This window comes from Sparus aurata, chromosome 5 (assembly GCF_900880675.1).
Source record: "Sparus aurata chromosome 5, fSpaAur1.1, whole genome shotgun sequence".
Taxonomy (NCBI): Eukaryota; Metazoa; Chordata; class Actinopteri; order Spariformes; family Sparidae; genus Sparus; species Sparus aurata.
In genome coordinates, this window is record NC_044191.1 from 80,102 (window position 1) to 92,836 (window position 12,735).

At 45.9% G+C, this 12,735-nt stretch overlaps 1 protein-coding gene across 2 annotated transcripts in view; it reads right to left on the reverse strand.

The window, feature by feature from the left end:
* The window catches only part of abca2 (ATP-binding cassette, sub-family A (ABC1), member 2), a 118,102-nt gene that overhangs the window by 12,028 nt on the left and 93,339 nt on the right, over window positions 1–12,735 (reverse strand). For both annotated transcript variants that reach the window (XM_030416483.1, XM_030416482.1), the window contains 8 exons: window positions 12,049–12,245; window positions 10,286–10,406; window positions 9,806–10,096; window positions 5,324–5,545; window positions 3,270–3,372; window positions 1,894–2,219; window positions 428–641; window positions 52–157 (listed from right to left, as the gene is read on the reverse strand). In XM_030416483.1, the coding sequence (XP_030272343.1) occupies window positions 52–157; window positions 428–641; window positions 1,894–2,219; window positions 3,270–3,372; window positions 5,324–5,545; window positions 9,806–10,096; window positions 10,286–10,406; window positions 12,049–12,245 (1,580 nt within the window). The remainder of the gene's footprint in view (window positions 1–51; window positions 158–427; window positions 642–1,893; window positions 2,220–3,269; window positions 3,373–5,323; window positions 5,546–9,805; window positions 10,097–10,285; window positions 10,407–12,048; window positions 12,246–12,735) is intronic.

Here is a 12,735-nt window from a genome sequence, read left to right on the forward strand (position 1 = left end):
GTTTATACTGTATCTATTAACTTCTTGTTTAGTTCAGAGGGCCCATTTTACCTGAGCTGATCTGCGAACTGCTATCTTGCGTACCATTGGAGGTATCTTTCTCCCAAAGGAGGCAGGGATTGATTTCTGGATGTTCCCCACTGTTAAACCACCATATCTATTGAGAACAATGTCAGTGAACAAAAATTTGAATGTTTTGCTCAGGTGTTATACATTTGCATTCCTATTACGTCAGTACATAAGTGCAGAGCCATGACGCTGAACTGAAAAATATTCAGAAATCTCGGTCAAACTCAACCACCAAAATTTGCTGTATGTAAAAATATGTTAACGTTTCATATCAAAGTAAGCTAATGAAAAAAAATGTGGTTTTGGAAGAGACCAAATCTCAGAGCTTTCTTAATGAAAGGACCCCTAGCATTCCTACCTGTGCAGGCGCAGTCTGTCGGATGTGAAGAGAAGATACTCAGAGACATTGCGACCTGTGATGTCCACCAGGATGTCACCTGTCACCACCTTCATAAGGGGGGGCCGCCCTCCAACCCCACTGGGGCAGGAGAAGCCTGTCCCCTGCATGGAGCAGGTGCAACGCACTGGCTCATGGACAGAAAGGGGGAGGGTGGTAGGAGACGTCACCGGCTCTGAGCACAGGTGGAAATAACAAGATTCACAATAGTTTTATGGCTGATATTGAATGATGAGGAAAACAACATATTTGATTAATTTCAGTCTGGTTTCTCTCAGAACTATGCCAAGATGTAACTTTAACAGACCTGCCAACCTTGTCAAAATATTTTGGGTACCACTTGTGTTGTGCGGCTTTTTTTCGCAGACTTTTGCAACTCTATTGCTTTGCATGCAGTAATTTCCCCATTCACTGGCTGGAAATCGGTTATAAAAAAACAATAAAACCTATATTTTTGATTACAATACTTTTAATAAAGAAAATATAGACGCAGGTCACAAGCATGGCCACTGTTCTTGATATTTATTCAAAAACTTCTGGGGGACATGGACCCTCTTCTTTTTGGCAGGTCTGCTGCCCTGTCCCTCCCTGTCTTCGTCTCCCTCATCTGCCATGACAGTGGTTGCAAAACTTGCTGCAAAAGATTTGTTGGCTACATGTTTAAACTGTATAAATAATCACAGTCCTCCTTATATACAGGCCTGCTCTATCTGCAATGGATATATATAAAGGCTAAAATACACACACACACACACAGTTTACCTTTCTAAGCGCCAACTGCAGCGAGTGGGGAACGGAGGACGGAGAGGGAGGCAGAGGGCAGGAGGAGGGGGGCGGGGATGTTACGCTATAGGTTCGGTAGACTCGTTATGTTGTAGTTCTCAACAAAATAATTCTTGACCAACTTATTAAGCAAAGCAGGGTCTACATTGTATTTATTTCATATTGTAATATATATGTTCCAGAGGACTCCAATACTGCAGCACCAGTCTTTTTAATACGGTACAGCTGGTATATAAAGAGTGGCAATATTTCAATGTGAACTCTAAAATGTATTAAACAGCCGCAACAGCGACACCTTGTGAGTGAGTGTGTGTGTCTCAGTTGTGAAAGGTGGTCCTGGAGACACCTATTGTAGCAGGAACTACCACAGAGGCATGTCTGTCTGTCTGTCTGTCTGTCTGTGGACAGATTTTGTCATCGTGATAATGTCCCAACTGTTAAACAGTGACGAAATTTCACAGTTTGGTTCAGATCAATATGAAAGCTAAGTATGAAGATGTGCATGACCTTATGTAATCACTATCAAGTACTCATGGGTTGGGCTTCAACATGACCATAACAAGATGGTCTTTAGTTTAAAAAATACACATTTAAGTGGGTTGCATATATGAAAGTGGTTTATCAGCTTTATTAGACAGACTCACCATGGACTGTGGTCGGAGGAGCAACAGTGAAGTTCCAGAGTCCATCCTCAAAGCGAGGGTCAGGGTCATCCGAGGGTGCTGGTGAGGGAGGCGGGGGTACAAAGTTGGAGAGGGGGACCCCCTGGGTGAAGGAGTCCAGACACATGGAGTCAAAGTAGCGAGCAGCCAGAGTCTTGGAGTTATTGGCGCTGGGGTTGAGGGTCTGGGCCAGCTGGTCCAGGGTGCTGTTGAAGGGGGTTTTGAGGACACAGGTAGCACCAACACCTGAGGGCAGACGGAGGGTGTTGATGATCTTCTGCGGGCTGGCATCTGGTGACAGCTTACCCCTGAGAAGGAAGGACAGCAATGCTATTTTAAGATTCTACAATGGTTATAGATCATCACAAAGACAGTCTATTCCAAAATATACTGTGTGCTTTTCAAATAATGGGTTATTTCAGTGGCCTTAGTTACATTCAGGCAGCAGCAGCTCTGACGGTGGAGCGGGTCATCCACTAATGGAACAGGGAATGGAGGGTCGTGGTTCCATGAGTCCCTGGACATGATACTGAACCCCAAATGGCTCAATTGAAAAAACGTGTGTGTAAAATATATGTATATGTCAGTGTCAATGGGTGTGAGGTTATGTGGGAATAACTAAGCACAGAAATTCCATGAGGCACTTTGAAAAGAAACGCTCTCTCTCCTGATAAGCAGGTCAGCACCATGTATGCCATCAGTGTATGAATGTGTTTGTGAATGGATGAATGTATTGTAGAGTACTTTGAGTAGTCATAGACTAAAAAAAGGGCTATATAAATGCAGTCGATTCATCATTAGTTAGACCTTGGTTATAGCTATACTGGGGATTGAAATTACAGCATTCCATAGAATATTGGTGTAATCTGTCCTGCCCTAACAGAGGAGTCAGGGAGATATCAATCTCTTTACATACCCATAAATCTGCCAAAGATAATCAAAAAGAACCTGTGCAGATTGGATTGAGTGTGTGAGTGCAAATATCATCTGTTACACAAAATGTAAAAAGTGTTTTTTTTTAAATCCTGTCTGCAATAGGTTTGCAAGTCAAAGTGTTTTTATTGACAATGAATAAACATCATCTTCACGTAAGTAAATAAGCAAATGTTAGCATGCTAATGCTAAACTAAGTTAGCTAAATTAACATGGTGAACATGATGAATATTATCATTTCAAGGCATGTGTCTTCATTTTGAAGCTGTTGAGCTTGGACATGTTAGAACCAGCTATGTGTTATCATGTTGCTTTGGCCGACCATCCTTCTTTTTTACACTTGTCCTTTCTATAAGCCTGACCCTCAGTTTCTGTGGCTTTATCACTGCCAAGACCACCATGTCTTCGAACAAATGTCATCTTACCTGTACTGGGGTCTGTTTTCATTGGCATAGGGGATGAAGTTGCCTCTCGGTTGGGTATAGTTATGATATTGAGATGGGGACAAGATCAAGGGTGGTAAATCTCCTGTAAAAAAAACATAAGCATAGAGGTTCATCAACAACTTTAGGGTTTTCTATATTTTTTAAAAGTACGCACAGCATCAGCATTTAGTGACAATGTGCCATGGTGCTACTGTGGCAGCCTGGTTGTTTCTCCTTTCCCTCCTCCTTTCCCCCTCACATGACCCTGGCACACCTGAATCAGATCAACTCTTTACCCACAGCTTTATCTACCTGGTCTCTTCACTATCAGCGTTCCAGCCCAAACCTACGCCTCAGCCCAAGGATTTTTTTACATCAGAGCACAATTTGTGGCAGAACTCGCACGTAACGTTATTCTTGCAAACCTGTGGATAAAATGTCTGCAGTGTGGAAAAAACTTAAATTAGAAAGCAACGTGCTGGTATGCGCACTAGTTTCGTGGGTCTCATACAGCAGAGCATGTAAAACAGGCAATCGAGGAGATTCTGAACGCGTGTGAAATAGGCCAACAGCGCTTCCACGTAATTTTACGTGACAACATAAGGAATTTAAAAAATAGCAATGGTTGATATGGAAGTACCAAGGGGGGCTGTGTCTCACACACACTTCAACTGGCTGTACACGAGGGTCTACTGTCACAGCAGAATAAGAAAGAGCCATATGAAAGTATATACATTGTTTCAACAAAATTAAAAAAACTATTAAGGAACAGCTTGGATACAGGTACGTTTTTTTCTTAATGCAGCTGTATTATCAAGGAAAATATTAGTTAAGGCAAAGTATCAGATCAGGACTCGGTATCGGCAGCTACTAAATATTAAAGGCCTCGGATTGGGATTGGGGTACAAGAAACCTGATCGGGACATCCCAAGCACTTTGTATCAATAAATCCTTACTTCACTACTTCCTGTCTCTGTTCTCTGCATTTGGGTCCTAACAGAACTATGTGTGTGTGTGTGTGTGTGTGTGTGTGTGTGTGTTGTTGTCATTGTGTTACTGCTAGCAGTCTCACAATTACTGAAATGGAGATTGCAGTGAATGTGTCTCAGGTGACACAGGTAAGGTATAAGGTACAGGTAATATAAAGATACCTGTGTCTGAAGATCCAGTCACTGGTAGATAACATGATTAATATTAACATTATTATTATTATTACAATTAGAGAACTTGTGGTTTAGAACGTGGAGGCAGGAAAAGAACATACTGTAGGTGTAGTGATGGATGGTTCACTTGAATGTATTTCACAAAAATCTAAAGCAAATTCTATGATGGCGCAATAAAAAAAAAAAAAGTATGTTAAGAAATATTTTTTATATTTTATAAGTCTTTGGTGAGATTTTAAATTAATCTCAAGCCTAAAAATGATGTCATATGAAGAGGTCAAGAAAATTAGGATTACCAGCTCTTGTATACAGAATACATAGAGGTGACATGATTGAGGTCTATAAGCTTGTTAATGGAATAAATAATATCATCGCTGAGCCTATCATCTATGTTTGGAATAATAGGTATAAGTTAAGAGAGAATTCCTTAAAATCATTCCATACAAAGGTCATCAAAGGACATTTGGTATCATTATATATCTGAATTGTAATAATGAATGTAATGTGGTTTTTAAACTGGAATATCCTGTACCATAAATTTCAGTACATTTGTTCACTACAAACTCTGAATACTTCTTCTACCACTGGCAATACTGTGTTATCAGGACACATTATATTTGATGGAGAAGCAAAAGTAGGAATTGTTTGAGGATTTTCCTTATCCTCAGAAGCAGGACTCTGGTTTTGTTTCATTACAGCCATCTAATAAGGGACAACTGTCCAAATGACCCAGTAGAACAGACCAATCATTTGATTTAATAAGATACTTTATGTTGCGATCCCTTTTCCTCGTGAGCTGTTCATAACAGTACTAAACACTCTATAGATAGCGATTCTCTTTCTCCTGAGCAGCAGGAACAAAAACTGATACCCGAATGAGTAAAATCTCACCAATCTCAGGCACAGATAAAGCCACGGTCATGGCCACACAGACGAAGAAGGCTGGTAGGAGGATTTGAGAGAAAAGTCCCTTGGTGTTCCTTTTGGCACAGTGGAACCTCTTGACGATGAGGCCATGGAACTGACTTAACTTTAACCACCAACCGTCCAGCTTGAAGCTGCCCTGCCCCTCCAGCACCATTGGCTCTGGGGACGAGGGGTTCTCTGCATCACCTGGAGGTGAAGGAAACATCAGATGAAAAAGAGAAAATGGATTAATAATGAAATGAGTAACAGTTAAAGTGCATGTCAGCCTGTCTGGATAACTTTGCAGACTTGACGAAACACATTTTGCAGTGCAAATTTTGCTCACTGTTAAAACTGTTTATGGGAGAGATCTAGGTGAAAACAAGATCTCTTCTACAACAGAGAAAAATCAACATATAAACAACTTTGCAGCTGGACAGTCAGAGAAAGCAGACGCCAACCACACAATAAACCTTTAAACACATGAATAATATCTCAAATTATCTCTAAAACCTTGTAGTCCCTCCAACTTATGAGTTCCTCTCTGTTTAGTTTGTTTTGCAGTTCATTCCAGTAGTAGGGTGCACAGTACTGAACCAAGCTTCTCTAGTTCAGGGTTTTTATGTAATATGTCGCCATGGTCCTTCATTGAATCATATTAATTATGATACAACTCCTCCTTGAACCGGCACCTTATCGTGGTGGAGGGGTTTGAGCACCCGAATGATCCTAGGAGCTATGTTGCCCGGGGCTTAATGCCCCTGGTAGGGTCTCCCAAGGCAAACAGGTCCTAGGTGACGGGTCAGACTAAGATCGGTTCACTCGCCCCTGATGAATAAAACAAGACCAAGGACGTGCACGTCGCCCGGATCGGCGTCACCGGGGCCCCACCCTGGAGCCAGGCCTGGGGTTGGGGCTCGCAGGCGAGCGCCTGGTGGCCGGGTCTCTGCCCACGGGACCCGGCCGGGCGCAGCCCGAACGAGCAACGTGGGCCCGCCCTCCCGTGGGCTCACCACTCGCGGGAGGGTTCAGACGGGGCCGGTGCAGAGGGATATGGGTGGCGGTCGTGGGCGGGGGCCCCGGCGGCCCAATCCCCGGATGGTGACTCTAGCCATGGGGACATGGAATGTCACCTCACTGGGGGGGAAAGAGCCTGAGCTGGTGCGGGAGGTTGAGCGGTACCGGCTAGAAATAGTCGGGCTCACCTCCACGCACAGCCTGGGCTCTGGAACCCAACTCCTTGAGAGAGGCTGGACTCTCTTCTACTCTGGAGTTGCCCGCGGCGAGAGGCGGCGAGCTGGTGTGGGCTTGCTTATAGCCCCCCAGCTCAGCCGCCATGTGTTGGAGTTCTCCCCGGTGAACGAGAGGGTCGTTTCCCTGCGCCTTCGGGTCGGGGATAGGGCTCTCACCGTTGTCTCGGCTTATGGGCCGAACAGCGGTGCAGAGTACCCGGCCTTCTTGGAGTCCCTGGGAGGGGTACTGGAGAGTGCTCCAACCGGGGACTCCGTCGTTCTCCTGGGGGACTTCAACGCCCACGTGGGCGATGACAGTGTTACCTGGAGGGGAGTGATTGGGAGGAACGGCCTCCCCGATCTGAACCCGAGTGGTGCTTTGTTACTGGACTTCTGTGCTAGTCACAGTTTGTCCATAACAAACACCATGTTCAAGCATAAGGGTGTCCATATGTGCACGTGGCACCAGGACACCCTAGGCCGGAGATCAATGATCGACTTTGTGGTCGTGTCATCTGACCTCCGGCCGTATGTCTTGGACACTCGGGTGAAGAGAGGGGCTGAGCTGTCAACTGATCACCACCTGGTGGTGAGTTGGATCCGCTGGCGGGGGAGGAAGCTGGACAGACCTGGCAGACCCAAACGTATCGTGAGGGTCTGCTGGGAACGTCTGGCAGAACCCTCTGCCAGGGAGATCTTTAACTCCCACCTCCGGGAGAGCTTTGACCAGATCCCGAGGGAGGCTGGGGACATTGAGTCCGAATGGACCATGTTCTCCACCTCCATTGTTGACGCGGCTGTCCGGAGCTGTGGCCGTAAGGTCTCCGGTGCCTGTCGCGGCGGCAATCCCCGAACCCGGTGGTGGACCCCGGAAGTAAGGGTTGCTGTCAAGCTGAAGAAGGAGTCCTACCGGGCCTGGCTGGCCCGGGGGACTCCTGAGGCAGCTGACGGGTACCGGCAGGCCAAGCGTGCGGCAGCACGGGCAGTCTCGGAAGCAAAAACTCGGGTCTGGGAAGAGTTCGGGGAGGCCATGGAGGAGGACTACCGGTCGGCCTCGAAGAAATTCTGGCAAACCATCCGGCGCCTCAGGAGGGGGAAGCAGTCCTCCACCAACACTGTTTACAGTGGAGGTGGGGAGCTGTTGACCTCGACTGGGGACATCGTCGGGCGGTGGAAGGAATACTTCGAGGATCTCCTCAATCCCGCTGACACGCCTTCCATAGAGGAAGCAGAGGCTGGGGACTCAGAGGTTGACCCATCCATCACCCAAGCCGAAGTCACTGAGGTAGTCCGTAAGCTCCTCAGTGGCAAAGCACCGGGGGTGGATGAGATCCGCCCTGAGTACCTCAAGTCTCTGGATGTTGTGGGGCTGTCTTGGCTGACACGTCTCTGCAGCATCGCGTGGCAGTCGGGGACAGTGCCTCTGGACTGGCAGACCGGGGTGGTGGTCCCCCTATTTAAAAAGGGGGACCGGAGGGTGTGTTCCAACTATCGGGGGATCACACTCCTCAGCCTCCCCGGGAAAGTCTATTCCAGGGTACTGGAGAGGAGAATTCGGCCGATAGTCGAACCTCGGATCCAGGAGGAACAATGCGGTTTCCGTCCTGGCCGTGGAACACTGGACCAGCTCTATACCCTCCGCAGGGTGCTCGAGGGTTCATGGGAGTTTGCCCAACCAGTCCACATGTGTTTTGTGGACTTGGAGAAGGCATTCGACCGTGTCCCTCGTGGCATACTGTGGGGGGTGCTCCGGGAGTACGGGGTCGGGGGCCCTCTGTTAAGGGCCGTACGGTCCCTGTACTGCCGGAGCAGGAGCTTGGTTCGCATTGCCGGCAGTAAGTCAGACCTGTTCCCAGTACATGTTGGACTCCGGCAGGGCTGCCCTTTGTCACCGGTTCTGTTCATTACTTTTATGGACAGAATTTCTAGGCGCAGCCACGGGCCGGAGGGGATCTGGTTCGGGAGCCAATGGATCTCATCTCTGCTTTTCGCGGATGATGTGGTCTTGTTGGCTCCTTCGAGCCGGGACCTCCAGCATGTCCTGGGGCGGTTTGCAGCCGAGTGCGAAGCGGCTGGGATGAGAATCAGCACCTCCAAATCCGAGGCCATGGTTCTCGACCGGAAAAAGGTGGCCTGCTCCCTCCAGGTGGGAGGAGAGTTCCTGCCTCAAGTGGAGGAGTTTAAGTATCTTGGGGTCTTGTTCACGAGTGAGGGAAGGATGGAGCGTGAGATTGACAGACGGATCGGTGCAGCGGCCGCAGTAATGCGGTCTTTGTATCGGTCCGTCGTGGTGAAGAGAGAGCTGAGCCGAAAGGCGAAGCTCTCGATTTACCAGTCAATCTACGTTCCGACCCTCACCTATGGCCATGAACTTTGGGTCATGACCGAAAGAATAAGATCCCGGATACAAGCGGCCGAAATGAGTTTCCTCCGCAGGGTGGCAGGGCGCTCCCTTAGAGATAGGGTGAAGAGCTCTGTCACCCGGGAGGAGCTCAGAGTAGAGCCGCTGCTCCTCCACATCGAGAGGAGCCAGCTGAGGTGGCTCGGGCATCTGTTTCGGATGCCCCCGGGACGCCTCCCTCGGGAGGTGTTCCTGGCATGTCCCTCCGGGAGGAGACCCCGAGGAAGACCCAGGACACGCTGGTGTGACTATGTCGCCCAGCTGGCCTGGGAACGCCTTGGGGTCCTCCCGGAAGAGCTGGAGGCGGTATCCGGGGAGAGGGAGGTCTGGGTGTCCCTGCTCAGGCAGCTGCCCCCGCGACCCGGCACCGGATAAGCGGATGAAAATGGATGGATGGATCTCAGAAACTTGAATAAAAAGTGCATTCAATTGAAAACACCTAGATTTCAGTGATCACCTCTGGCCATTTCATATAACTATCATAACCATCTTAACTTATGAACGGAATGGCGCTGTGCTAACTGTCCTTACCTTTTACTTTATTTCATCTTTATTTTAGTAATATTCTAAGTCCAAAGATAAATAATAGAAAAGAATAAAAATAAAAGAAACTATTTGAGTGCCACAAGTTCTCCTTAATTACTTGCACATGCCACTTAAGAACTGGTCTGTTCATAGGAGATGTCGCATTAGACCCAATGTGAGCACTGAAGTTAAAAACATGTACATCATGCTGGATCAACCAATATCTCTGGCTGCAGCTGTCAATAGGCTCAGCGACTCAGGACAACAGTTAATAACTGACACAGCACACCTGTCATCCTGTTATCTTACCCCTTAGGCTGGCTGAGTCAGACTCCTGTCCATGGTCAAAGAGTGGACAGTAATCTCCATAGAAGTCTGCGTAGAGTCCCCCTTCATCCCCCCTCACTGAGCCGATGGACGAGGTAGATTTCAAGGACGACTGGCTCTGGCTCAGCCTCGAGCACATCATCAGATTACTCAGCTCCACCTCCGGCTTCTCAATCTCTGCTGAAGTTCCAGTCTCACCCTGTGGGCCCCCCAGGCCTGCTGATTCCACTGAAGATTTCCCGACGGAGCTTCCCCCTGGCGAACCCTTCATGTCTGCCCAGGGACCGACAGTGAGAGACAGTGAGATATTAACATCTCAGTGTGGAGCAAAATAATTCATTTAAAAAGTTTTATCATTTTTATTCAGACAGTGAACATTTTGCAGAAATCAATTTTTGTTGGGCCACAATCTTTGTTGAGCTGATCAGCTCTTTGACGACACGGGAGGAAAAATGGTCTCACCGGCGTCACTGTTCTCCAGAGACAGGTCCTCTTCAGACACTTTGAGGAAGACCTCTTCCAGGGTGGTGTCCATCACCCCAAAGCTGGTCAAGGCCAGGCTGTCCAAGCTCTGCTCTAAAGCCTGGAAGGACAAAAAACAAAAGAGTGTTTCTCTACAGTGTAACATGAATTAGCCGATTAAACTTTGGCCAAGTGTTAGCAGGTGTCAACGTGAACCTTTTTTGTCTGTTCTGTGTGTAGCTCTGCTGATGAGGCCACATAGTGTGGACACTGTGCTAACTTGCAAGGTTGAAAAAATATGTGCAAATGTTGATATAGCCCATACCCTTTTTGTTTTATAGATGTGTAAAAACCACTGGATACAGCATTTGTGTAAACTTGAACAAGCTGTGTGTTTGCATATCATCATGGAAAGGGCATCAATCAATCAAAAGGACAATTTTCTGTAGTTTCACTTTGCTTGGCCATGAATTTGTCATGTTGTATGAAATGGTTTTGTTTCAGGTGATGGGACAAATAGTTTATGAGCCACAAAACCACAAAATGTTTTATGGTTGCACCATTCAATAAAAAAAAATCAGAGTATTCAGATTTGGTATCTTTGAAAACTTTGGGGTCTTCACTTGAATTTTAATGAAGTTCTGAGGGTTTGATTAATGCTGAGTAAAATCTAAATGGTTTTGTATGGTGTTATATTCAAATGACAGCCTGTGTTCAGTATTAAATTATAGGACACACTGGACAGGTTTAGGTGAATCTTCAACACAGAATGCTGAAAAAAGTGAAACATGCCAGTCTGAAGATGCCCTTTTTAAACTCTGTTTAAACAAGCAGAAGTCTTGTTGTTATTTGCTGTTGGACATAATCTGAATCATTCATTTGCTGAATTGGCAATTAATAATTTTACCGCAGTCACAACATTTATATACTGGGTACTTACCCTAATCCCCGTATTGACTGTATTAGAAATAAAATGCTGGCCCAGAATGCTATGTAGGTCAGTTACTTTTACCTTACCATTACCTTACTTTTTTATAAGTAAGAAAACAAATTGTACAATAGCTTTATTTACCATCATTTATTCTGATGACATCATCACCAGTACACTACTGATTCACATATTTTCCCCTTAAATGTAGTTTATAATAATGTTCTTAAATTTGTGTCCTAGGCACATGCATCATTGAGTTATGGCTACTACTTCACTCTAGGATACATTTTCATTGGCTGCCCTTTGTTTTCAGATCTTTATTTTAACTATCCTCTATACTTAAAACAGCTTTAAGTTTTATTCAGATCACCATATTCACTCAGGCATGCTCAACGTTTTTGTTTTATTGAGGACAGAATCTTAAAAAAATTGGGAGACATGATTTTAAGATTTCATGGGACTGGAACAATGTGGCTCGCTCACTCAGACTGGTTTCTCCTTCTTTTTTTGATTCTTCTCCTTCATTGTTTGTTTACCTCAAATCTAAGTGTTCTTGTGTTTACCTTCTTTTCCAGTTCATAAGTAGGCGTATTATTTTGGCATAATGTTATTTTTCATTTTATTTTATTTTATGTTATTATTTATCTTAATGACACTTGATGACTTGATGATGCAGTGGGTGTGATTTGGGATGTGTGCCATTGTTGTTTGTTTAAATGTTTGTAAAGGTTTATGTTTTGTGTCCCCCTCAGAAACAAGATGGTTTATCTCAAGAGGAATAAACTCCAATTACATTTTGGAATAAATAAAATAAACAAGGATACTTGAATACCTGGAACAGTCTCTCAAAACAGCCTTTCTTGACAGCATCAGATGGTAGGACATATGACAGCTCAGTGTTGGAGTCGGATACCAGCAGGCACGATGCCACAAACTGGCGAATAAACTGGGTGACCCGGGCCTCTGAGCAAGGCGACAGAGAGCAGGACGGGGACAGAGATGAAGGAGGCTGCAGCTGGCTGCCCTGGCCTGAAGGATGAAAGGAAAACACAAAAAGAGTCAGACAGGGAAGGAAAAGAAAACCGTTCTGCCACTGAAAAACACAGCCAATCATGGGGATGGACTGAAAATAGTTCTTTTGATTTGTATACATTTAATGTGGTTTTAAAGGTCCCATATTATACTGTTTTTCATCAATTTCACACAGCTGTCAGAGGTCCAACAACTCTGTATTCGATATGTATTGCCCCAAACACTCCAGCTGAACTCACTGAACTTCAGCTGTCTAAAAGTCGCTCTGCTGAGCTCTGTTCACAGCAATCTGTTTCTGTGCCTGCACCTTTAAATGCTAATGAGCTCCGTCTGTCAACGCCTACTTGGGGAGCTTTGCCTGCTAGTCACTCTCAGAGAGAGAAACCCCCTTATGCTAACGGTAGCATACGCTAATGTTTATGGTGGATGTAACACTATGGCTCGCGGAGATTTTTTCGTTAAAACCATACCAGTTTGACCCAGAATC